This window comes from Conger conger, chromosome 3 (genome assembly GCF_963514075.1).
Source record: "Conger conger chromosome 3, fConCon1.1, whole genome shotgun sequence".
Taxonomy (NCBI): domain Eukaryota; kingdom Metazoa; phylum Chordata; class Actinopteri; order Anguilliformes; family Congridae; genus Conger; species Conger conger.
Genome location: NC_083762.1, coordinates 26903582 through 26931198, shown reverse-complemented (window position 1 = coordinate 26931198; position 27617 = coordinate 26903582). Strand labels below are relative to the sequence as shown.

Sequence of the window (27617 nt, the reverse complement as noted above, 5' to 3'; positions counted from 1 at the left end):
CGAATACCAGTACCTTTCTTTCTCCACACTTTCCTCTTTCCCTGGTACAGGTTATCTCATCTATCCAATAGACTTTGTTTCAGAAATCTACAGTTCTTTTTTTGTTTCTACAGTTACAGCCTCCTCACACATTCTAACCTGGCCCTTCTCTTCTTGAGGCTTATCAGTGATTTTGATCTTGTGTTATGTACGGTTCCGAAGACGCAAACGCAGACCAGGGTATATTCCGAAATGTGGTTTTTATTACAGTCCAAAACCAAAAGATCACGAGACAACAAAGCCAAAACGAGATGCAAAAAGAAAGTCGAAAAAAAACAAAAAAAACAAGCAGGGGTCAAAAATCCAGAGAATCAGAAGGCAGAGGTACATAAGGTTAAGGTAAATCAATGTCGATAAAGGCAGAAGAATCAAATCCAAAACCAAATAATCAGAGGTGCAAACAAAACAAAGGGGCTAAGCAAACTCGGAAACAGGCAAACCTTTGTCGCGAAGAATCTCAATAAATAGGCGTACTGGTCACTCGGCTCTAAATAAAGATCAACGTTCTGACAATGAACAAGGCAGAGACTGAGGTTTAAATACATGAGGGAAGGTAACAAACTAGACAGGGCACAGGAGTGAGGTGGGCTAACAAATAGACAACAGGTGAAGAACATAATAGGGTAATTATACAGGAGAAAACAAAAACGTGGACTGGATGCACATATACACACATGAAAGACATATGGCTCCGGATTAGGGAGTGGATATTTGCAAAGTGTTAAGAGACGTAGTGATAGCAAGAAGGAGGTGCGAACACTTAGTTGAAACTAAGCATGTAATCAGAGATAGAATAGAGATGCGTTACAGAGCAGAATTGCAACGGGAGATAATGTTAGTAAGTTAGTTACGTGCTTAAATCTAAATTACCCAAAATAAGTGATTGTTAGTTAATTAGTTAGACAGTTAGTGAGTTAATATAATTAGTACTGTACAATATCTATGTTAGTTGTTATTAGTAAGATTAGTGCTATACCACATGAACTAGCGAAAAAGCAGGAAGTAAAAAAATGTGAGACTGGGAAGGAATCGTTGAAACCTGGAAATCTCCGAAACCACCCGTGTAGTGCAGCATGCAGACCCCCCCCCCCCCCCCCCATTGTCTATGGCTCGAAAATATACAGACACAGACATAACAGGGGATGACAAATGCAAAGGACTGTAATGGATAACAATAAACCAGATATGCAATAATCATAAATAACAAGAATAAAATAAACAAACAGACAAAGAACAGGAACATTACATCCTGTGGTGAACCCTCAGAAGTTGTGCTGTGTAATCTTCTCTCTGGTACACATCTGCCATTATGCCTACATCCTGGAGAGGGTTTGTATTTTGTTCAACAGTTGAAAACAGTTGAAAAGAGGCTTTTTTACTTTGTAAAAGTTTTCTTTGGTCATACACTACAGTGATTCTCCGTGGTCCAATATATCAAACAGTTGATTTGACACACCCAATGTTTTGGCTATGTTTCTGATAAATGTATGCTAATTTATCAGTCTTATGATAATCTGCTTCACTAGCATTGACACTTATTTGCAACAGACTCCAAATGCAAATTTCACAACTATAATCAACTCACATTTTAGTAGCTTTCTAGTGCATGAACTAATGATGCAGTGATACACAAATGGCCAAGAAAATGCCAAGCAGCCAATTGTCCCATTAGATTTGCTTCCCTAAAATCCTACTATATAAGGTATACCTGTACACCAGCTTGTTAATACAAATATTTAATCAGCCAATTAGATCACAAAGAAATGTGATCTAAGTGACTTTAACCATGGAATGATTGTTGAAGCCAGACAGGGTGATTTGAGTATCTCAGAAACTGCTGATCCGCTGAGATTTTCATGCAGAACAGTCTCTAGAGTTTGCAGAGAATGGTGCAAAAAAAAAAAAAAAAAGCAGCTTTGCATGCAGAAAAACGTTATTAGTGAGAGGTCAGGAGAAGGGCCAGACTGGTTGAAGCTGACAGGAAGGTGACAGTAATGCAAATAACCATGCATTACAACAGTGGTATGCAGAAGAGCATCTCTGACACAGTCAAACCTCTAAGTTGAAGCTGGCAGTCTGCACTTTACCCTCATATTAATTATTTTGTTTCCAATCCAATGTGCTGAAGTACTGAGCCAAAATAACAAGATTATGTAGATATCCCAATACATTTCAATTTAACTGAATGCTTAAATCATTCAAGATCTAGTCTTTTTTATTCAGAATGTTTGGCAAGTTGAAATGACAGCGGCCTTATATCATGGCATTAGTGCCATTTTCCTTCGCAGAGGACAGAGAGACAATGCAGTCATTTTTTAGCTGCTTAACCATTCAGCAAGGCAATGACAAACCCATTCAACTTCTATAATTTTCATTCGATGCAGCTGGCATTGGTAGTTGCAGGAGTCTTGGCCAGCAGCCAGGCACTGCCTGTGTCCATAAAAACAGATCAATACCAAGATAGTTTTCTCTCTACTGTCATATACATAATTCATATTCACTCAGGCAGTCCGGTATTTATCATCGATTGAGGTCTAGTAAAAACAATGTGGTCAATATGGCGGAGAAAATTGTGATGTTGAACTGAGAGCCGCCACGTGGCACATAATTTCTTGTTTCTTTCTACTTTCCTTTTTTAAAATTTGGCACCCAACACGGGGCTGTACATAACCAATTCCCACCGTAAGTTTTAATGTCCAGTTGTCTACAACCACAGCTGCTTTCATGTGCAAATTCTACTGTAGTCTGTAAACACATCTCTCACATTATGTTATGCAGTTTTGAACTGCTGTATGAATTACCCATCTGTACCGTGACAAATGCTTCAAACGCTGTGTAATCTTGCCTTTGGTTGTATGTGTGTTTGCTGTGTTGAATTTCTATGTGCATTCTCTGAAAATGTTATGTTGGTGCTGGTATTGATTCATATTCTTTACACAGAGGGAGTCTGTTAATAGTCAGTTAGGGCACCACTATTAAATATGGATACACCAGAATATGCAGAGGGGATGTGTGTGTGTGTGTGAGTGTGTGTATTTCATCAGTAAAGAGTGTAACATGCAGTTTCACTAAAGTCTGCTTTAGTCACTCACAAGTCGCTTTAATTGTATCTGCGATACAATCGCATCAGCACATGCATATAGAATATGTAGAATATAGTCACACACTATACAGCATGTGAAGGACATTTGATAATAAAGGGATAAGTGGTTCTACAAAAGAAGCAGAGGGAGAAAAAAAGCAGAGTCTGTGGAAACAGGGAGAGAAAAAGCAGCATCTGTGGTTTTGAAATTGCCTTGTTTTCCACTTAGCTACAGAACATTTGATTGCCTTTGTGATTAGCAGGAGTGAGGTCAGTCTCAGGACGGGAGACCCTGCTCCACCCGCTGGCTGTGAGACATACAGCAGAACATTACATTACGTCACATATCATTTACCTGACACTTTTATACAAAGCGACTTACAGTTGATTTAGTCTAAGCAGGAGACAATCCTCCCCTGGAGCAATGCAGGGTTTAGGGCCTTGCTCATGGGTCCGACGGCTGTGCGGATCTTATTGTGGCTACACCGGGGATCGAACCGCCGACCTTGTGGGTCCTAGTCAGGTACCTTAACCATTACGCTACAGGCCGGCCGAACGTGCTCCTGGTTACTGACAGGTCGTGTGGGGCTCTGCTGGCCTGAGCTGGCGGTGGGTGAAGGGTTGCTCGTGTCCACTGCCAGCGAGGCAGATGGCAGGCGGTGAGGAGAAGCGCACTCCGTTCCGGTGACTGTGGTTCTCTCCAGCTGGGCTGGCCCTAACCCTGGGCCTTCTACGTCACCCTTCCTGCCGGCCCCGGCAGATCTCAGGATACCGCATCTCCGCCGAATGGCCAAAACGCATTTGCGTATCGTGGGTGTTTCCCCTCTTGAGGAATTGAGATGGATGCTTCGATCGTAGGATTTTACGACGAGCCTCGGCACAAACCTTTCCACATAGGCACTTTGCTGCTAGACTAGAGGCCTGGGGCAGATTGAAATGAGCCCAGCTGGTCCGCTTGCTTGGAGTTCCAGTATTTAGCTCCCTTAATGACCTTCATTGCAGGACCCGTTGCATTATGTCCAGCAGATCCCGTATTGGAGGGACGGATTCCCCTCTCGACCCAATCGACACCAGTCAGAATCGAGGCCCGTTCCTTTGGCCCGGGTGAAGAGTTTGAGCCTGATAAGTGCTGATATCAGTTTCCTCCCATTACCGCATAAACAGATCCAGCGCTCGAGGTTAGAAATGGTGCTGATGCGAGGCTGTGCTAACACTCCCGACGCTTTGATGTAACTCTCGAGATCCTCTGCCTCTGACACACATGCTTGGAGAGGCTTCTGCGAGTCATTGTCATTCTGCCTGTCCTCCAGCCACTCCTCACCACCCCCTCTACCCACCCCCCCTCCCCCCTCCCCCTTTTCTGCACTGCTGCTTATCAGCACTGAGGGTTTCAAAGGCAAGCCTCATCAAAGCATTCACTTTGCTTTCATTGCCCCAGAGAAATCTGCAGTCTTAAGAGGTTGGTTGCTTTCTCCTTGGATTTTAATAAAGTTTAGCGGGCTGTGAAGCGTTCTTGACATGTCAGGCTCGATTCACCGGCCTTTTGGTGGAAAATGGGACAGACTGTCAATTATCAGAGGACAAAACTACTTTTCTGTAAACTATGCCCATTTTAACAAACGTAATACTACTACTACTAATAATAATAATAATAATAATAATAATAAGACCACACATCTTACAAACCTGACAGACAGCAAAGGTACATGACTGACTAGAGGAGTTGCTGTTGCACCATGAGGCAGGGAATACACTGCCAACTGAAGCCATCTGCCCTCTCCTGGCAACTCTGTGGACAATTATGTATCGCTCCACAGGAATCCTAGCTACAGTCAACACTGGCATAGCCAGGGTTCAGTTACAGCCTGTCAGGCACATGACTGCATTGAGGACTACTGCTTTAGCTGGATAAACCAGCTAGACCTCAAATCTGGAGTCCCTCCAGAGTTCCATTCCTCAAAGTATACCTTTCATTGACAGTACTGTATGTGGACAGTATATCAAGCAGTGCTACATGCAGGTAGAATTGTGGTATGCCTAATTAAGCACATATCCTGTATTTCTTATTGGTAAAAGGCAGGCTGAAGCACGTCAAGAGGGCACATAGCAGAATGAGAGGGCACAAATGGAAATTGGCAAAAATTCCGTACAGATAATAGGAAGTATTTTTTCACGCAGCAAGTGGTCGCTGTGTGGAATAGTTTGCTAGGATATGTAGGGGAGGCAGAAACACTGGGGGTTTTCAATACTAGGCTTGATATGGTGCTAGATAGTATTTTGCTTTTAGGCAACTAAGCAGTAGGTACACTTAGGGATAGTGCTGAGCTGAATGGCCTCGCCATCACATTATGTTATGTTATATATTATGTTATGTCCTCAGGCACATTTGGCATATTATGAGTGGACCATGACAATTAGCTGCCTGCATCTTCCATGTACGTACTTAGAAGTTCTCACGTCCATATAAGTGTCCTTCATCAGGATTGTTCATTGTCAGCGGTGTCATGGAAACATTCATTGATGCAGAAAGATTGAGGTTATAATTATAGGCACTTATGATCTCAATACAGTGATGTAACATACTGGAATAACAAAGGGAGAGGGAAAAGGACGAGAGTGACAAAAGAGATAAAAGTGATAAAAGTGTGTTTATATATTAAAGGGTGCCCTGAAGGACACCTGAATATTTTAGACGGCATGTTTCTCGCTATAGTTTATGGTACCAGGGGCTGGAAATGGTTGGCTCTTAGATTCACCCAATCAGGTCTTTAAATCAGTGATCTGAATATTGAGCCCTGGATGAAGGTCATATGCATATTTATTTTAACTTGTATTTGTACATCAATAGTATATTAATAAAAGCGATAGAGCAGACTACACTCTATGTCACTGTGGGATTACAAGTTTGTGTCCAATCTAGTATTTGCATGTATCTTTGCTTTTGAACAGATTTGTTGGTTGACCATTAAGATTTGTAGTTTTCCTTAAGAACCAACATAGGGAGCCTGCCGCCTGTGGGGCTACTGCAGCCAAAAATAAGTTTGAACATGCCTCAAGATTTTTTAAATTAATTATATGTATAAAGTTACACTGCAGTCATGCAGTTTACACCCAGTACATGACTGAATGGAACATTTATGTCAGTGAAAAGATGAACAAGTTTTCATCACTTATGGTCTGCATACAGTTTTCACACACTCAACCTGTTGTTGTCCACAATGCTGGCCCAGGGTCATATTTTGATTTTCTACCCCTGTGTAAGGCCAGGGATGCTCTTGGTGAAAACAAGGATGCGGGTTTGCCCTCTCTTCAGTGCAAAAGTACATTATACTGCCTTCTGTTGGTTCAAAACAGAACTGGTCTGCAGTAAGAGCAGACAGACTTTGATAAGACTCTGGACTACAGAGAATGACAAAATAAATACAAAACACTTACAAATAACAGAATTTAGGGAGCACATGGATGCCTTAAGAGGGATATAAACTGTACACAAACTGTATTCCAGAAAATTGCCTCTGACATTAAGATCCAGATCCAGCCCAGCTTGTCCTTTGATGAAGTTGTATTTGGTTTTTCATTTTAAATGAAAAAAAAATCAATATTCACAATGACTTGGTTTTGTTATTTGTGGGGGGAAAATCCAATGTGACAACTTACCCACTGATGGGCTAGTTGTCACAAATGCCCACCCTCTACTTAACGGTCTATTACTCTGTACTGAAATGAGATATGAAGATGTAATTAATAAAGAATATGTGCCTGAGACTTCAGTCCTTCATTTTGCATGACATTTAATCCATTGTGATATATTGGGCCCAAGAAATGTAAGAAAGGGTGAAAAGTGTGAGAATATATGCCCCGTGCTCCCCTATGATACACAGAACGCTTGCCCTGGTTCATGCATTTGAGACTGTGGTCTGAGATATGGAGATAATTACCATGGTTATTGCACTTCGAAAATGCACCATGAAATTCCACGTACCTCCATTAACACTAAAAAGCATCTGCCACGAAATCAAGTGGAGCACCGAAAAAAGGCTGATGAAAAGGCCAGATCACAAAGTTGAAGATATAAGATTTAAGATAAAAGGTAAAGTCTGGGAGTAAGGGCTAAAATTGAATTAATCTTGCTAAGAAGCCATAATAATGACAAAGAAATGCCCTTTTATGTCTGTGCCCACACAGTAATATTTTATGGTCAAAAGGCAAAGGGTTTCATGTTGTGAATAGAGAGCAGTAGTTATTCGCTCTCTGTCACCTGTAACCTTAAGGACAGATCTGTCCTTAAATGGTTGCTAGCCTGTTAATGAACTAGTAATCATTGCAGCAGGTTGGTGTGCAACTTAAGAAATTAAGGTGTATAGATCTTAATAACTGGCTATGTTTAATTTACTTCATTCAGTTCATTTCAGTTTTACAGGGGCAGTGCACGTTGAGAAATATTAACCTTCCTCTCCCATTCATAAGCGATGCCAGCCTTTTTTTACTGTTATTGTTATGTTCCCCAGATCATAATTATGACTGCAAATATCTAATCAAAGTGTTGTGTGTGCCCATTTATATAGATGGATGAATATAACGTGCTGTGTTTAGTTGTTTGGTTTGCAATATTTAATTCAGATGGCTTGAGGGCAGGGTTGTGCTTGTATGTGAGAAATGTGAAGCATTTACACCACTTGTAGTGTATGGTGGGGGGGGGGGGTGTACTTGTACTTCTGATGTTGAACTTTTGCTTCCTCTCTGGGATTTGTCCTTATCCCAAACTCTGAAGTAGTGGCACAGGCTTCCAGCTCTGTGGGTTTGGTGAAGGAACATAACGTGCTCTGCGACTCTGTGTCTCCCAGGGGCCACCAAAGACATGGGGAAGATGCTGGGGGGGGAGGAGGAGAAAGACCCAGACGCACAGAAGAAGGAGGAGGAGAGACAGGAGGCCCTGAGGCAGCAGGAGGAGGAGAGGAAAGCCAAGCATGCCCGGATGGAGGCGGAGAGGGAGAAAGTACGACAGACCATTCGTGACAAGGTCAGTGTCTCTGTGAAGGACGCGCTAAACCACAGTGAGACAGGGGTGAACTATGCACAGTATGACCTATGCATGGCCCATGGAGTCTGACTTGCTGCAGCTCAGTCAAGGGCTGGGCAAAGCAACCCCTGGTGTGTTGTTGCCCGTCTTGCACAGAACGCAATGTCATTTTATATACATGAGCTGTGGTTTTCAATGTGAATAATTCATGCAAGCTAAAATAACAAGTAGGAATCATCAATTATCGAAGGGTCTGTCGTCCTGACTCATCATATAGGGCAGCTGTCATCAAATCTGGACCTAGAATCCAAATCTGGCCCTGGTTGTCTTCTCTCCTAGGTAATTAGCTGAACCATTAGTTCTACTGAGTAATCAGACTGTCTTCACACCTGACTCCAATGTAAAGTGAGGATGGAAAACCACTGATTTGATGACCCCTGATATAGGAAGATATTGCAGATCACTCTGTGGTCCGTTCAATAAAGGACCGTCCATGTATGGAAGAGTTTTGTTCTGTCAATTTCCATCCCTGCTACAACCTCCAAGCGTCTGGGAAGATTTTAATTTCTCGCTGTGTGGGGCTGCGGTTTTATGAAGTATCCTCGTGCAAAATAAAATCAACTCCTCTGAAAGTAAAGTGGTCATCCATATTTTACACCCATGTCAAGCCAAATTAGCGTCAGACTGGCATGTGACCCGCATACAAGCATCCTTAATTTAAGCACTTAGAACCCTGGTAGAGCCTCTGGACCTCAGACATTAGAACAATTTGACATGGGTGGATGGCATGCCGAAGGACAGTTTGTTGGGTTGCATTGGATATCAAAGGTACTTAAGAAATTCATGTCCTGCTGGGCTGGTGTCAGTGTTAGGGCTGTCAGTGTTAGGGCGCCAGGGAAAGTTTCTTTGATGAATGTGAGAGGGCTGCTGGTACACGCTCTGATGTGACTAACAGGGAGCCGAACATGAAGAACATGCCCAGCGGTGGCCGGGTGTCAGCCGCCCAGCCTGACCTGCCCTGCGCTGCCCCTCCTACCCTGCCACTCTCTGCTCTGCGTCTCTGTGACAACGGCTGTCTGGGCCTCTGGTGCCGGAGTGGCTGCCTGCTCGTCGCCATTAAAACAGAGTCCGGTGAAAAAATAAATCACTGTCACTGCTCGCTCTCTCTCTCTCGCTTTCTCTCGCTCGCCCTCTCTCGCCCTCGCCCTCTCTTGCTCTCTCTCTCTCACATTCTCTCTCTCACTCTCTTGCTCTCTCTCCTTCTCTATACCTCTCTTGCTCGCCCTCTCTTGCTCTCTCTCGCTCTCTCACTCTCTCTTGCTCTGTCTCTCGCTCTCTCTCACTCTCTCTTGCTCTCTTTCGCTCTCCTGGTTCTTTTATTACAGAGTGGCAACAATTTTAGAAACATCCATCCATCCATCCATCCATCCATCCATTATCTGAACCTGCTTATCCCGAACAGGGTCGCAGGGGGGCTGGAGCCTATCCCAGCATACATTGGGCGAAAGGCTGGAATACACCCTGGACAGGTCGCCAGTCCATCGCAGGGCGCACACACACCATTCACTCACACACTCATACCTATGGGCAATTTAGACTCTCCAATCAGCCTAACCTGCATGTCTTTGGACTGTGGGAGGAAACCGGAGTACCCGGAGGAAACCCACACAGACACGGGGAGAACATGCAAACTCCGCACAGAGAGGCCCCGGCCGACGGGGATTCGAACCCAGGACCTCCTTGCTGTGAGGCGGCAGTGCTACCCACTGCACCAGCCGTGCCGCCTCATTTTAGAAACACACATAACAAATTCACTCAGGCATTCACTGTGAAATTCCTGAAAAGACAGATTCTCGACCAATTCGTCTGCAAATGAAAAATTTGATTATTGTTGCCATATGAATATTAATATTTTGGCCCACATGCAGTAACTATTATATATATGTAATTGCATTTACAGAGCAGGGAACTGTTAACAAACGCTGTGTGATTTCACATGAAAATAAATAATGTTTTCTCAAATACTTTAGTGTGTGTAGGCAATTTTTGCACAGCCTCACTACAGGAAATTATTATGGTTGAGGTAGCAGTGAAGCAATAACTAAATACCATTTCTTATTTATCAATATATCTACCTCTGATAAAGGACAAAGGTGTGATTTCATACCCTCTCTCATCTCAGTGAGGAGGATCTGGAAAACCTAGAAACACTCCGGAAATTATTTGTAGATATAGAGCTGATATAAATGCCTTTCATACACATATCTTATGACTGTATATTTGTAGCCAGACATGTAGTGCTGAAATGCCCCTGGGACCTGGACTTCCATTTCCAACCAGTAAATGTAATGAAAAACCTCATAATTTACAGCGCTGAAAAAAAAATGTTCCAATATACAAAGTGTGTGCGCAATAAAATATCTTAGGCCTGATTAAAATTTCTTGATGAATATATTAATGCCATTCAGATGATTTATGTGGAAGTGAGGAGCTGTAAATATAAAATAGTATTTCATTATGTGAGGAAATATATATATTTTAAACATTTTTGCGAGACCAACATAGTGCCAACAACTTCAGGAGCTAAAGCTCATATAAATGTCAATTTAACAGTCTTCTCGCAGGTCAGTCGACATTACAATTACACTGTGTTACATGTGAGCTGATAACCCGGGCCATACTGTATGCTAACACCGATGAGACTTTCTTGTTTCAGCTGGAGGTGGGTTTGTTTGCTTGTTTAGCTGCACAACAAATGCAGTCCCAGACTTCATCATGTGGCTCCTGCAGAGGTCACCACACTGAAGTCTAATGGCGCGGCATGCTTCACTGGTCAGACACAATGTTGTGTGCCGTGGCAAGTAAACAAATCGATAGCCTCTGTGTGCACATGTGCGTGAATGTGTGTGTGCATGCGTGGGTGTGTGTGTGTGTGCGTGCGTGTCTGATTTTGAGTGTGTATGTGTGTGAGAGAGAGAGAGAGAGAGAGATGGAGACAGTGGAGACAAATAGAATGATGTCCATGAAACCAAGCACAGTCAGAAAATCACCACAATCTTTCCAACAGTTTTTTTTTTTATATTTCTGGGAGTTTCATTAGCGGTGCCAGAGAAGCAGCTGCTTCTCCTCCGGTCCTGACTCAATTCTGCGACCCCCTTTCTGACCTCATCTGCGACACCCCAGTGTGTGTACAGACCCACGCTGACCCCCTCTCCCCAATGTGCCTTCTTAATCTAGTACGGGCTGAAGAAGAAAGAGGAGAAGGAGGCGGAGGAGAAGGCCGCCATGGAGCAGGCGTGCGAGGGCTCCCTGACACGGCCCAAGAAGGCCATCCCGGCCGGGTGCGGGGACGAAGACGAGGAGGACGAGGAGAGCATTTTGGACACCGTTCTCAAATTCCTGCCTGGCCCACTGCAGGACATGTTCAAGAAGTAACGCACCTGCAGCGCAGGCCAGGAGTCAGGTGGGGAGGCCCAGACCTGGGGGGAGGGGGGCGGCTCCTGCCGACACAGCCTATCCGCGGCCTCGACAGGCTTTCCTTCTTATTTCACACTGCCAGAGAAAAGACACAATCAGACCCACATCAACCGCAAGTCAAGAAAATAGTCATTGTCTTTGCAATTCTTTGTTTTGTTTTTTTAATTCATTATTTGTATTTATTTATTTATTTGTTTCTGTTTTTCTTGCTTATTTCTTTTCAACAGTCAATCAGTCCAGACCAAGAATTTACCCATCTCGAAATCTAGCTGAGCTGGGCACTACATTGATTTGTCATTATGTTATTGCACTACGGGGCTGTGCAAAACTGAGAGGTAGCAATCATGTGGGGCACATGCCGTTCTTTCAGTTACTTTTGGGCAGTAAACGATCTGAGGGCACCAAACCGATTAGTGTAAGCAAAGACTGTGTTTGTATTAGCTTAAAGAACTCTTGATTTTAGCTATTGTACCGCTATATGTTATGATGTGGAGGTACAGTACATTTCAGGTTTAGTTTGATAACTTCATCTTAGTTTTATCTGCTCGTTCATGCATTTCCCCCTCAAATTCATTTTGTGAGTGGACTTCCACAATAAGGTGTAAGTGGTATAGTAAAAATGTGAAAGTCCAAGGTTACTGTCCACTCAATTCAGGACCAGGTCATTCTGCAGGTTAAGTGAGGAATTCTAATTGCATTGGAGAACACTGCCAAACAATTCCAATGGCTTGCTGGCAGAAAACCAGCTGCTTCATTTGGGAATACAAAGAGCCAGCTGTCCTCTGTAAGAGTTTTGTTTTGAGGTCAATGGACTTACTGATCCGCTGTTGCTACGGGTGCTTGGCGATAATGCTAGTTTCCCGTAGGTTTTGTGCCTCTTTTCGCTCTGCCACATTGAGGCTCTCGTCAGTGGAATGGTAATTAAAGGACATACAGTCCCTCCAGTCTCATTCTAACGAAGCTCAATGTTTTTAAATGTTTGTTTGCTGGCTGTGCTGTTTTGCCTTCAGCTTCACGTGCTGTATTTAATATTGTTCTTTTTAAAAGTTTTCAGTTGCTTTTCAAAGCCAAAGTGTTTAGGTTATCATCAATCGGCTACCAAATTCCAAACTTCCCCTTTTTTCCCTGGTCAGGATTGGGAATTATGTATGGGTTTTATAGTAAAATATATTCAAAAGAACAAAAATAGATTTTGTTCTTGATTGAATAACATGCCTGAAACATTTCACTGTTTATAACAAACCAGGTAAACAAACAAAATTATTGAGAGGGAACTTTTTAAAAGGAATTATTTTTGGTTTCTAGCCGTACATGTTACACTTGATATGAGAATTAATTTGTACTGCTGGAAATGAAAATTACGTATATGTTCATCTGTCACTGGTTTCAATGCAACTGCATTTCCTGTATACTGTTTAAATTATCTTTTCCTACAAATGGTTAGCACAGTCCCAAAGACAATCAAACCCGACCACTGCTCAGATGTGGAAGTAGCCGATATATGATGTCATTTTGCATTTCACCTGCCACGTTACGTACATAAGCATACCGTAATGGATATATTGCATTTTTTATATCAGTGAACAATGCAGAGAGGGGTGGACGAAGATTTTTAGATTGATTCATAAACAGTGGCATACTGCCAATAAAATAATTAAAATTCCAATTTGAGTGCCCTTGTCCCAATGAACCTAATGCATTTTAATGTTAATGTTTTATTTTTAGTAGTTATATAATTACACTTTAATATGTGCCTGTTTTAGCTCATGTGCAAAATGAGAAAGTAATATGCCATGAAATCTGATGACTGCCAAACTGTAGATAGGATTTATGTAATGACTGTTTACATTGTTTCCTATTGATTCATCTCATTTTACACACGGACCTCTCCAGTCCAGTCAAAGAAATCTGCAAAAAGTGTGATGTCTTATAAGTTTTAATACGGATCAGTTAATTGAAAATAGGTTACAGTCTGGTTAGATGAATGCAAACTGCCACAAAACAAGTTCTTATTTCACAGGTTTGCCATTGGAACATCCATGGCCTGTACCATTCCAAACCTTTGAGTGCCATGTACCTTTAAAGAGAGGGAATCCACTTTTTTAAAATGTTCCCTCAATTGATCTTTTACTCACTGTTTCTGTCCCATTATATAATTATGAAATACATTGCTATATGCATTTTGCAATTCATTCATGCAATATTCACCTAGGTCTGAGTAAGTGGACAATAAAAAAAAAACTTCAGTATAAATAAAAATAGTTATTTTGATTAATACATTAACTCAGTGCAGTTACTTCAGCCCGTGATTCTGCAACCATGTTTATTAAATGATTCACCCACAGCTTATTGCATTTAAGTTGTTCATATACATTCAGTTCAGAAACTGGACTTATAAATGTTATACAAATATTTTTAAAATATTTTTAATAGTGGAATGACAGACAGTGATGTTGTGGGGGCCTTTATATTTGCATTCATTAACACCAAGACCAAAGAAGAGGGCAAAAAAATTACCTTGAAGTCCTGTGTCGCTCACATCACTCCGAACTATTTATTTGGGCTTCATTTTGTTGAGTTATGCAGAAACAGACTTACACATGCATTTAGTTTACAAACATATATCTCAGGTTCCAGATAGCCTTGAAAACGTGAAACCTATAATTAAAAAGGACTTGGGAATGATGGACAATATCTCACATTGCTATGTTAGTATTTCGCTAACATATGTACTGCAGTGCTTTGAACATGACAAAACCCTTTTTCATTAAATCCATATAGGTAGAAACCACTACACAGATAAGACCAGTTACAGTCATGAAGGAGTTTAAATCTAGAAATAGAGAGACTTCTTTTGGCATAGTTTTGGTGTGTAGGCTGCTTGTCGCTGTGTGAAACGTTACTGAGTATATAAAAGCAACATTTATTTTAGACTGAACAGCAAAACTAACGTAAACATATACTACTGGCAGTGCATACTGCAACAAATGTCAAATAAATCTGCCCTAAAAACATACGTATACAATACACCATCTTAAAGTCACTATACCTTACACTGTCCAATTAAATAGCAAGAAAGTAAGAGACCGAACAGTTTACATTTAGTATTGTTAGTTTTGATGCATGTAAAATAAAGCTGGAAAACATGCAGGGTCCAAGACATTTCCCTGATCAACTGTATGCCTTGAAATTTGTAGTTATCATGTGATAAATGTATTATAGTACCTGTCAGATATGAGTCTTATTTCAGAAATAATGTAAACAAAGATCTAGAGTTTGTAAAGAAATTTATATTTAAACTTAGCTCCTAAACTACTTAAGCATGATGCTAGGGGAAACTACTGTATCTGCTAGGTGACGCTGTTGTACTCGTCTATTCAGCACCTAGCTAAAGCCAGTATTTAAATTAAATTAGATTTATCACCAAAACATCAAAACATATAACATGGAGTTGAACTCAAACAGTAGTAGTCAATTATTTCAAATTATTTAGAAATTATCTCCAGCGTGCACCAGCTGTGACATGAAAAGTGTATATGAGATACAGCCTGTAATGTGCTAAAAAGTTTCCATCGGTGGGAGAATTTGTCATTTTGAAATCTTTCCTTTTTATTTGCTGTGTGGATCCTTTAACTAGTTAAAGCCATATTGTTTAGACTGCAATAATTTATTGAAACAGTAAAAAAAGTATAAACCGGAATGGGAGATCTTTTAGTCTCATCTGTTTCCTGTAAAGAAAAGCTCTGTCTATTGACACTATCTACCTATCAATCATCTGACTCTCTCTCATTATATATTAAATGTATGTATGTATGTATTTATGTGTGTATATACATACACTATAAATAGTTCATCTGAAAAATGATGTCTTTTTAAAAAAGAAAAAAGCCACAGTGATGATGTCTCTGTATGTATTGTATTTTATGTGTATATGTATGTGTGCGTCTGTGTGTCCGTATTTGATGTAAACTCCATGTTGCTGATTCTTGTCCCTGTTAGTACTGTAGACGTCTCTTAATCTATCCAATGTGCTCAAACCTAACCCTAGCTCTCCTCAAAAGTATGACAGAGAGCACGGGCTCAGATCACGCCACATGTTTTTCAGTGCTTCTACATTCCAATAATGGTAAATAAATCTAAATTACATGTAAATACAGACCCAAATTCATATTTTTTAATCGTTATGCCAACAACAGAAACCATTTACTGAATCCAGTAGTGCTGTAATCAAGAGTTTCTGAAGAAGTATAGGTTTCACCGAGGAGTTGTAAAATGAGAAATCAGAAATGTGTACAGAAACAGTTAGCCTCACAATCGCACTGTTGAGAGTTTTTGGTGATAATGATAATGATAATGCTTCAAAAGCCAGAGGTGAACTTCAGTTGAAGTGTGTTGCTTTGATATGAATAAAGGTTATGAAAAGGCCATTGCGCTAGCAGGTATAAAACATTTTTGTCATAATCACCTGCAAATAAGACACAAGGGACGCAGACTTATTGGAGTTATCTACATTCTTTTTTTTTTTGCAAATATATGTTGGGGAAGAAAACAACATATAATTCTTTAAAATCAGTAGCTGTTTGTCTCTCAGTGTGGTACAGTTTTCCCAATGAAGCAGGAGAGTTAGAAACAGTGGCTGAATGACTTGCTTGTGTACTCTAGGGAGACTCCATTCATACATTGAAAGCAAGATCTGTTTTCCTTTTCTCCATTTACATCTTCATGGGGAAAATAAACTTCACACATTTCCTCTGAAAAAAGTGACAATATATTAGAAATATATTGGCTTTTCTGTCATAATTACAGTCATATTGTTAATATCATTCAATGCTGCTAAAATGGCCTACAGCAATCACATAGTGGATGTATTTCAGTAAATCAAATAGCGAATTGTCTATTAGACATGACATACTCAACAGAAAGAATTGTCGATCATCTGATTAAATTGTAAATCAGTTTTTTTATATTTAGATATGCAGTATATATCATGCTGCTCTTGGTGAGATTGTGACAGAGTCGTTGTTTCTCAGTGTTGTCAATGTGTCTGTCTCACAGCAGGGGCGAAAGGGCTGAACGAGTTGTGCAAAAACCAGGCTGCTGTCTAGCTCAAGAGTTTTTCCCACTCACATTAGAGAGCCTACTGTGCGCGGTACTATTCGAAATGTGCACAACCTACGTCACCTCGAGGCTATTGGCTTTAACAAATGTACTAAACTAAGCATCCCATAATCCCGTACTTGTGTTGTTATCAGTAGCAGGTGAGAGATTTCTTAAACTGGTGCACAAATGGGTGCAGTGAGTCACGGGGCAGTGAATGGGCATTTAAGCCAAGCCGACTCGCTCTATTTCACTCCCATTGCAAAACTATTTCAAGGGACACAGCCCAGTACTTTCCTGCTTTCCTTCCAATAAAGGGCTCATTACACCGGGTGAGAAAGGTGTGAGTGCAGCCACCTGCTCTGGGAGATATAGCCCCTACGTTCGTCAGCGGGAGTGCTGAGAGGGGAAATTGCTATTGCAAAGTTCAGCTGAGGAGAAGGACAGATTCAGATTAATCCAGGAATGGCCACTTTCAGCCGGTAGGGCAGAGCTGCCTGATGTGCTTGTGCTGACTAATCTGGCCCCGGTTCAGTCTGCGGGAGATAGAAGGGCACGTGTTACATCGCTGGCTGAAATGACAATCTGAGTGATTTTCATTTAGATTATTTTCCTTGCTCTTTTTTATTACGGTTCTTTTTTGAGGGAAGGGGTAGACCGATGATAGATGATAAGATTTAATTCTGTATCTGCAGATGCTTCATTTTAGATATTCAGCACAAAATGACATTTCTTCTTTCTTTCTGGACTATTAAAATTATTTCGTTTGGTATTGAAAATCAAGCTGCAAAGGCGAGAAACGGAATCTAGTTGGTGCCCTTCCTCAATTATTGGAAAACATGTATAAAAAATTATATATTATAATTATTTGTTTTGACATTTCAGTGGTAAAGCTATAGCTGCCATGTAGCTCACTCTAGTAGTTGAAAGAAATATACAGAAAGAATATTGATGAACAGGGTGTGAAGGAGCATGGTGGTACAAGATGGACAAGGTTTGGGGAGTAGGGTTGGGTAAGTTGGGCTGCATCTGAGCAAAGGGTTGGCCCCAGTTGACTGTCAATGTATTTCTACAGTGTTGTTGCAATATCTCACAATGCTGCAGAAGTCATTCTGGGGGGAATGTATCCATCTTGCACATGTAGTCTCAGTGGCCAGTCGCCCAACTCTGACCCAGAACAGGAATAAGGCTTCTTCTAACAGGATAAACAGCCATATCCCATTAGTGTCTTTCAGTGTTTCTTTCTGCCATTTCAGCTGAGAATGGAATCGAGTAAACTGCATTTGTAAAGGGCTATTTTCATCGAATTCACCACGAGTTCACCACATCTTCCATCCCACTCGCGCCTCACCCTCGCCATTGCATAGCATTGCTCATTTTGTGTGTGGAAATCAGCAGGTGGGGAAGGAGAGACCTGAAGGGGTGATTAATAGAAGAGGGGACCTGACATTTTCACCCCTCCACCAGCAATAGCAGGAAAGGTTCAAGTTTGGAGCAGGTCATCAAGAGATGCACTGCAGGAGGTGGCTGGAGCAGAGCTGAGTAATCAGGTTAGCCGGAAACGGGAGCGAATAGGTCACAGAGAGGGGCGGGCCTGCGTTTGAATTCTCTGGTGCTTCAGAATGACTTATAAATGGGGATAGTCTGGTCAGGCTGTAATAGTGTTGTGTTGTGTGAGCCAGACTGGTGGGGTAAACCAAGCAGCACAATGCAGATGGGAACTTGGCTGTGCACTGCATGTGTTTTCTTCCATGTTTGTGGAAAGAAACACATTGGTCTCATAAATTTTCCCTTTGATTGATATGTGTGAAAGGAGGATTACAGATTACCAAATGCTATGAAACAATTGACAGTGAAGTTGTTCCTCCTTTCAGAATAGAAATAAGGACAAAACAAAGTAGTGAAAATTATTTAACAAGCTTGCAGTACCTAGTGGCAGTTTATTGGGGTTTTTTTCAAAAGGAAATATTTATCAAGGTTCATTGTAGGGCAGATTTAGACATTTAGGCATGGGATTTTGTAAACGGTTTCTGTTGTCAGGAAATAAAATATCCACTAATCAATACAGCACTGTTGACATGTGTGTCTGTCTGAGAATGATGATTAGTTACTTTGCTAAATTAAAAAATTTCAAACTGAACAGTTTTTTAAACTGCACAACATACAATGTTGGATCCACTGGGAGAATACATTACCTGAACCCATATGTGTGTCTGCTTGTAAACACTTAAAATGTCTTTTGAAATCAACTTTAAAATGTATATTTTAAACAAACTGTACAAAACTAGGCACATACAAGCAAAATTGTGTGAATAGAAAGAGACTTGTACATATGTTTTATTCTAGTGTTAAACATTTTATTTTCATTCTATGGAATGGGGAAGATATAGGGGATGTTAGGGGTAGGGGTTAGGGGGAGGATCATATTTCAGATTAAATATGATTCATAGAATTGTCAATAACCCTCTCAACTTTATCACTTATCTGACTCTGTGTGGACACTGTTGAGTTAAATGTTCAATAATTAATTCAGCTTAGATGATAAACATTTCAGACGATATGTTATTTACAGTTGTTTTCATATGTGATATTGTGGACCAATACATAAGTGGATTCTTCTGAAAATGAGTCCTTTTATAGATGCAATGTATTTTGGTTGCACAAATCAGGGCAAAAAAACATTGCAGAGTGGCATGCATGGTTTCTTATTGTATCTCTGTTTGATTCAGGTCTGCACAAAATTTAAAAAATCTCCATTCATCTGTATGTGTGCATTGTAAACATTTGCATTAGACACCGGATAGTCTCCTTGAGTTTGCTGTAGATATAAATGATCTTATGGATATGTACAAAACTAGATATACATAGGTCCATATATGTATTTCATCTTGGCCACATGTTTTAAATTCACATCCGAACCAGAAGATTCAGATGCAATGTTTATTTTATATTAACAATATAAATTTTATATTTTTCTTTACACATTAATCATTTAGTCATTAATCAATTCACCGGTTCTGGAGAATAGCAGAAAACTAGCCACACTATGACCTGCCAAACAAACCTTGATGTGTGTTCACAGTCTGCCATGAAAATTGGTCAGTGATGATAAATGTCACTGCTAAATTCTTTGTACAGTGACATTTGCACAAATGCCTGGCAAAAAACACTCCCCAAACACACACTGGTTAGACAATGACCACAAAACTTTAATACATTCCAGTATCTCACAATTTGCACTAGAATATATCTTTGAATTTACTTTGAACAGAAGTAGAAGGCCTGTGAAGTCCATCATGTAGACACCGTTACTATATGTCAAATTGTTCTATTATGTGTGTCTTTGTCTTTGTTTTTTATTAAATACATTTATGATAAAGTTGAAGGGATTACGTTAAACATAAATAAATAAATAAATAATATGCCATCCTAAAACAATTGTTTTATTTTATTTCAGGGTGTGGGAGCTGAGAATGTAATTAAACACGTGAATTAATAAGATATTTGCTTTACTGCATGTCATATAATGTATGTATAACCAAATCACTGTAGAATTGTCACATCTATGGAGCTAAAGCATCATTTTTGGAGATTTAATGCATAATGAACTTAATAAAGTGATTTCATAAAAGAGACTGTGTCTTCATTGTGACATGAAGCTACTGGTTTTTTTTTTTCCAAAGTGCGACACATGGTGTTATGCAACGCCAATCTAAATCTGACATACTGTACATAAGAAAGTCTAATGAAGTGAGCAACCCCTCAGCAAGTATATGAGCATCATTCTGCTACAAGGCATATTATATTAATAGAAAACGAATTAATGTTAGGTATATATTTTACTTCTTGAGAACATTCAATGCAGATTATACAAGCCACGAATACTGTATGACCAGTGGTGTAGACCTAAGAAAAAAAGCAGGTATGCTAAATTTTAGGTCAGCCGATGAAAATGACTTCTCATAATCTCCATCTGAAATTGATCTAATCTAATTGTGTTCCATGTCTCCAAACATACTGACATGCCATTGGTTTTTCCTATCCCCAAAATCCTATCCCCTATAGATCTCCGAAAGTCATTTATTTCTTTCATTATCTCAACATCTTTGGGTGTCTCTAATTGAGTTCACCTGTAAAATGTTCCTGCTTCTACCCAGACTCTGTAATGTGACTCAGAGTACTGTAAAAAGAACTGGGCATACGAGGGGTATACACTTAAACTCCATTTGAAGACTGTGGCTCCATTGTTGTCAAGCCCATGAGGTACAGTCACAAGCATCTGTATCCACTGTTTTCGGTGAGAAAAAGATCATCCACTACCACCGTGTTTGAGCTTCTGTAACTTTGTTTTTGTAAAATTTAGAGTAATTCTGACTCCCCCACCAGATACATTTCAGAAGAGACAAGATTATTACTGTAGTCCAGGGGTTCACAAGGAGGGCCGATCTGTTTCAGGATTTTGTGCCAACTTCAGCTCTTAATGTTTTCATTTGTTCAATCATATCTTGATCTGACACTTGTATAGGCAGCAGCTACAGCTACAGACTGCAAGTGGATGCGAAAATGTTTACTGTGCTCAAGTGCAGGAGTGAACTAGCATAGTTTATAGACCTGCCTGAAAACTCAAACTAAGGTAATTTTTTGGAACAAAAACCAGCACACTGACTGGCCCTCCAGGACCGGAATTGTGCACCCATGCTGTAGTCAAAAGGGTTCAAGAATAGAAACCACTTTATTTTGGGCATGTCATTTTCAAGCTTGTGTTAAGAAATGGGGGAGATACTTAAGGGGTTATCCTCTAATAAAGAGATGGAAAGAGAAAAGAAACATGGTGGAGGTAATGTCATTGCTTAAGCATGTATGGTTGCCACTGGAATAGGCTTAATTGTCACTACTGATGATGTGACTACTGACAGCAACAGCAGGATGAATTCTGAATTGTACAGAAGCATGTTATCTGCACAGATTCACCCAAATGCCTGGAAACTCATTGCATGGCGCTTCACCTAGCAGCAGTGTTATAGCCCCAAACATACAGTACTGCTAATGCAACCAAATTTCTTTAGGGCCAATAAAAGTGGAACGTTCTTGACTGGCCAAGTCAATCATCCAACCTGAATCCAACTGAACACACTTTCACTTGCAGTGAAAAGAAACCCCCAAAACAAACAGGAACTGACAATGGTTGCAGTACAGGCCTGGCAGAGCAACACCAGGGGGTATACCCAGTGTCTGGTGATCGTCTAGGGGTCGCAGACTTCAAGCAGTGATGCAAAGTAATTGCAACCAAGTAGTAAATATGACAATGGGTAAAAAGGGTTACAATTCACATACAGATAACTGGATATGAATGCAAATACGCTTAAATTAAAGCTGACAGGGCACTTTACCTCACACTCATTGTTTCATTTGAATGTGCTGGAGTACACAGTCAAAACAACAAAAAAGCAGTCAAATACTTATGGACTGCACAATAAATCCAGAGTTAGGCAGTTAGAAAATGAAAGTTAATAGTACAGCTACTATACTGTTTCTACTGTTTAACAATGGTACTTGTTTTACCATTTCAATGGAACAATGCATAATAGTTTTTAAAAGTTTTTTTTTAACTGACCTCTGCATCCTACCAAGTGGGTTCTTCCCATCAACACCTTATACTCACACATTTCTAAAAATGGCATAATGCACAAAAGAGGCCTTTTCTCTGTTCTCCAGTAGGAGGATACTTGTTCATAATAATTATAATAATTACTTCCTTATAAATGGGATTTTGTGATTAATTATATAGTTCACTCTGCTTTGAAATGGCAGCAATCATGCTCCATTGTTCTTGTCTGCAATAACCAAACTGAAAGGACACTGAAAAAGCAAACAGCTTGATAAAAGTACTGACAGTTGTGTTTCAGCTGTTATGAAGATAATTTAGTTCAAATGGAAAGTGTCTGCTTCAACATGAATAGCTTTGGTGGCAAAGGTGATATGGGAGAAAATATCTCTGCCTTTTGTTTGCTTGACAAGAAATACACTTGATGTGTTTTGCGCAACACTTTTCTGTGACATTGTATAACTAATTGACCTATGATAAACTAGGGACTGTTTCTATTGAAAATAGGATTGAATTTGACCTTTAATTGGCTATCATAAAAGATAACCACTGGGCTGTAGTGAATAATGGAGAGCAATTCCCTTTATGACATGATGGGAACCAGGATGGCAACTGGCTTACTGACAGTATTATGTTGGGGGTTAAAGGGATCATCATATTGTGAAGGAAAGAAGATAGTATGTAAGGGTATCCATGTGAGAGAAGAGTGAGAACTCCTCAGATATGGACAGGGTCATAGATGGCTGTACAGATACAAACTGCTAGGTGGGGATGGTATTGTATGGTATGGCATGGCATGGCATGGCATGGCATGGCATGGCATGGTATGGTATGGTATGGTATGTTATGGTATGGTATGTTATGGTATGGTATGAAGTGGAGGTGTCGTTGAGAGGGGCCATCTATTCCTATGAGGAGGTGAGGGTAGCCAGGCCAGTAACTCTGTGAGGCAGCACAAAAAAATGTCTTGTCTAATAGCTCTCCACTGCCATGGAATTTTGCTGCCAGTGTTTTACTGCCATTGGGCTCCACATGCTTACAAGACTGGCAGGTTCATGTGCTTCTGGACTGATCAATACATATCCTACTGTACCTGGCAGAGCACAGCACAGCAGAGTGAAAGATGTGCTAGTTGCTTGGCTGGCTATCTAGTTAATTTCAGGGATGCACAGTGGAAGAGTCAGAATTCCCCATACACTGTAAAATGTGGAGTGTTTAAGTAGATTTTATTCACTCTCTATCAGACTACTAATGAGTCCAATAAGGACCATATCTGCCCCCTATTGGACTCATAAGTACTCTGATTGAGTTGAAAAAACACTGGACATTTTACAGTGTAGCTGATTTTATCCTCATCCACCGACTATGACAAGATCACTCAACAAGGAAGCCAGACTATTGAAAAAGATAGTGCCAACCTAGTTGGATTAGAAGAAACATCTATTCGATATTTTCAGTTTGATCAATACATGCAGTGGAATTATTGTAAAGGCATTAATAGAATAAATGATCAAAGGCAGGGATACCATGAACAAATCATTTTCAAATGCAACCATATCTAAAATATCAAAATGAAATAGAGATTTCAGAAGTTTCCTGTGTTTGTTTCCTCTTTCGAACAGGGGTGTATCTGCAGCAACCACCCATTCTCGCATAAATGTCAAGCAGTTTTTACAGATTTAATGCTGTACTACCGCCATAGCATAGAAAGAGCACTCTTTGATCTCTGCAACACTGCGCATGGCTGTAGATAAAAGGCAGGATACGACTCTCTAATAACTGGATGTCTCTAATGATAAGAGCAGTCTGATTTCCCAGTAAATAAACTGAGGCAACTGTCCCTAGCCTGTTGCTCACAGCAACTGTTGTGCAGTAAGTGGCACAAGACAGAGTGAGGCCAGCAGAAACCCGAGATTAGTGCACAGCAGGGTAAGCGTGAGGGGACTGGATCAAAGAGGCTACTACATCGCTCGTGGATACATAATAGCTGGATAATGAAAGAAACAGCAGAGTGAATGTGAGAACACAGCTGAATATAACTGAACTACCAGCACAACACAAGTCTCTGAATACAGCCTACAGCTTGGAAGCAGTAGGGAACATGCTGTAGCTACTGGGCGTGCTGGCAAGCAGAGAAAATGATAGAGAACAGATACCTATCCACCTTCTGCCAGTGAGGTGAAGCACGAAAACAATCTACTAGCGGTTGGCAAGGAAACACACATGAATGTACAAGTATATCAGAATTATATAAAGAATGCATAATGGTTATTTCACAACAAAAAGATAGCATGTCATTCAGTTCATAGTACTAGAAAAATATGACAGTGAATCCTAATCCCTACCTTCAAAATGCTGACCCAAGGAAATAAGACGTTATAAAATTATTATTATTGTGAGACTTGAAATTCTTGATGGCCATTGTTTTTTCTTTCCTCTTTTTTTCCAGAAGGACAGCACTTCATCCATAATGTGACATAAATTATCCAGGGGCATTATATTATTTAAAAAACAATTGAATCACAAATTCACTGATGAGAAAACATTCATCACATTTTGTACTGCAGCTCATGTGACACCTAGAGATTAATTGAGGTATTTATGAAAAGGACAGGAGTTGTTCATTTCTGGAAGTATTTTTCTCTGAGACCTTCCCTTGTTTTAATTGAATGCATTAATTCAGGAAACAGTCAGCTCATTAAAGCAGTATATTACATCCCTTATTTGTTCTCTGACACTGAAAGGAGTCAGGTATCGTGTCTGTGCAATGATTACCCTCTGTTTTTTTCAGCCAGCCAGTTTTTTTAGTCAGCTATGATATGGCCTATCTGCTTCTATCAGTGACATTGTTATGCTGCTCACCAACTAGGAAAAAAATAAGCACACCTTATGAAAGCCAAAACAACAACAGACAACACTGCAGTGCAACAAGCTACTACAGCACCACCAAAGAAAACAAACAGCACAGAATCATAACTAAGCAGGTTCTGCAGGGTAAAAACGTTTGCACAAGGGTATGACTTTACTCTTTTACTCATCCTTTTGAACTTGTGTAAACAAGGTCATATTCCAGGTATGGCAGTCTTTAAAAATCAAAAGGGAAGTGTAGTATTTTGGCCTGGAATGAGCTATTGATGGACAGAGCCTCTTGGGTATTCCTGACTGTCCACTGATACAGTGCACCAGTCATACATCAATCTCCAGTTTGGCAGCTGTTACCAAAGATGATGCCACCAGCACTCCCCATATTGAATCTCGCTGACAGTGTGTATTTATTTCTGTTTTCAGCTCATCACAGTTTAATTGCAAACTGAGGTGGTTGTCATCTGTAGCGCACTGAATCATGTTATACATTTGGCAATGGCCAGCTGTGCAGCTGGGTGTTAGAGAAAGGAACCTGCAACTGGGAGGCTGCTTCTTCAAATCCCAAGGGACATTATTGCTGTAGCCAAGTGCAAGGCACAGGAAATATCCAACTGTATCAATCAAAAATACATACATACAGTACTATGTAGAAGTCTGAGGCACCCTAGACTTTATTATATATATTTGAATTTTTTGGTGTCTGTTAGTATAAAAAAACACATTTGAGATTTCCAGATATTCATTTTCCTTACTGTAAGCAATTTTACAATTTGACTACTTTTTACAGAAAAACTTGATCAAGGCTGTCTGAGATCAGAAGCAAGGAGCTAACCAAAGTCTGCAGAAGAACTGTGGCAAGTTCTCCAACATTCTTGGAACAACCTCCCTGCTGATTGTCTTATAGAACTGCAGGACAGCGTCGGCAATCTCAAAGAAGTGATGCAATTTTAACGCCGAAGGGTGGTCACAAAAAATATTGATTTGATTCAGTTTTTAACTATTCAGCCAAATTATTAAAATGTAGTGTAAAATGTATAGTACGTTTATTTAGGACCTTTTGCATAGTACTGTATATAAATGGAATCATGATGCGTAAGCTCATTTGAGTCCCTTCGTAAGTTCCAATGGAACCCATATTAACATTTCAGTTGCAGAAACTGAGTAAAAGGCCCCCTCAAAATATGACAAGAAGCAGCTGCTGAGGAATGAAGACAAAACAGGGTGCCATTTGGAACAGGCAAAAATGTTAAATGAGAAAAATGACAACTTCCTCAGATCTGAACAGCTTTACAATAGCAAGACAACGTTAGTGGCAATGTAAAGGCCAAGGAAGGAAGAAGAGGCGTTGAGGTGTGATTGCGTGTCAGAACACATTCGTCACTGCACATCTGCACACTGACAGGGTCTTTCTGCGTCTTTTATATCATCTGTCTTTCCTTTCAGTTGAGGCAAGCCTCCATCGTTTGGAAGACTGCCTTAAGAATCAAGGTACATAATATTCAGTTATGTATAATTTACCCAACAAAAAAAATAATCCAGAGCATGTCTGTCAGGAAATAAAGAACCGTGTACTTCATAGTGAGGACGCGTGGTATAATGTGTAGAGCAGTACTAATTTTGTTTTCATGTAGCTTGTTACATAGCTTCTCTCTCATTAGTGGAACTCTTTATTTCAGACGTATTATTTTACTTTCCAGTTTAAAACTGTGGGAAGTAGACACGTGGGGCAGTACACTCGGTGTTTAAGCAAGGAATAGGCTTACCCATGACGAGGTTTCCTTTTACAAGCAGCCTTAATTTCAGGATGTCACATAGTAGCTAGCTAAAACAGATATTTTATCGCAATGCCTATCATTAACTAACATAAGTGAGCTTACAGCTGCTAATGCCACAATGTAACCCTATTGTAATTCACGAAACCTATCACGTTTCTATCAGACGTCGTTTCACAATTTTTCAATTCAAATAGCTTCATTGGCATAACAACATCGTGAGCAATAAAAAACCGTTTATCTCATGTTACTGCCATATCGTTTCATCACGGAAGAACAGGCTGCGAGTCGCTCGTTATAAGAATGATAATGTTGGTATGACAATTTCACCCATTGGAGACATCTTACGCTAGAGCCAGATGCATGAGCTGGAAAAATAAGCGAAACACCACACAAAAAATGACTTTAACTTTGAAGAACATAAATCATTGCAAATTGCAAAGACAGCTACAACGGTGAGTCCAGTTAAGTTGAATGCCAATTACAGTATATATCTGACATAAAAGAGGTCTGACCATTACCAGCGGTACGGAAGGGTAGTGGTCTAACGATGGGGTAATATAGTGGGAAAGCACTGTACTACATTGCTGGTTTGTACTCACTTGTGTAGGACTCTGTTAACAGGCAAATACCCCTCTTATTTCACATATTGTGGCTCTA

The 27617-nt window shown here is 40.2% G+C and overlaps 1 protein-coding gene across 2 annotated transcripts in view; it reads left to right on the top strand.

Moving 5' to 3' along the window:
- The window catches only part of cplx2b (complexin 2b), a 47813-nt gene extending 27467 nt beyond the window's left edge, over positions 1-20346 (top strand). For both annotated transcript variants that reach the window (XM_061237090.1, XM_061237089.1), the window contains exons 3-4: positions 7966-8141; positions 11379-20346. In XM_061237090.1, coding sequence (XP_061093074.1) covers positions 7966-8141; positions 11379-11576 — 374 coding nt within the window. In that variant the 3' untranslated portion in view covers positions 11577-20346. The remainder of the gene's footprint in view (positions 1-7965; positions 8142-11378) is intronic.
- Positions 20347-27617: the final 7271 nt, after the last annotated feature.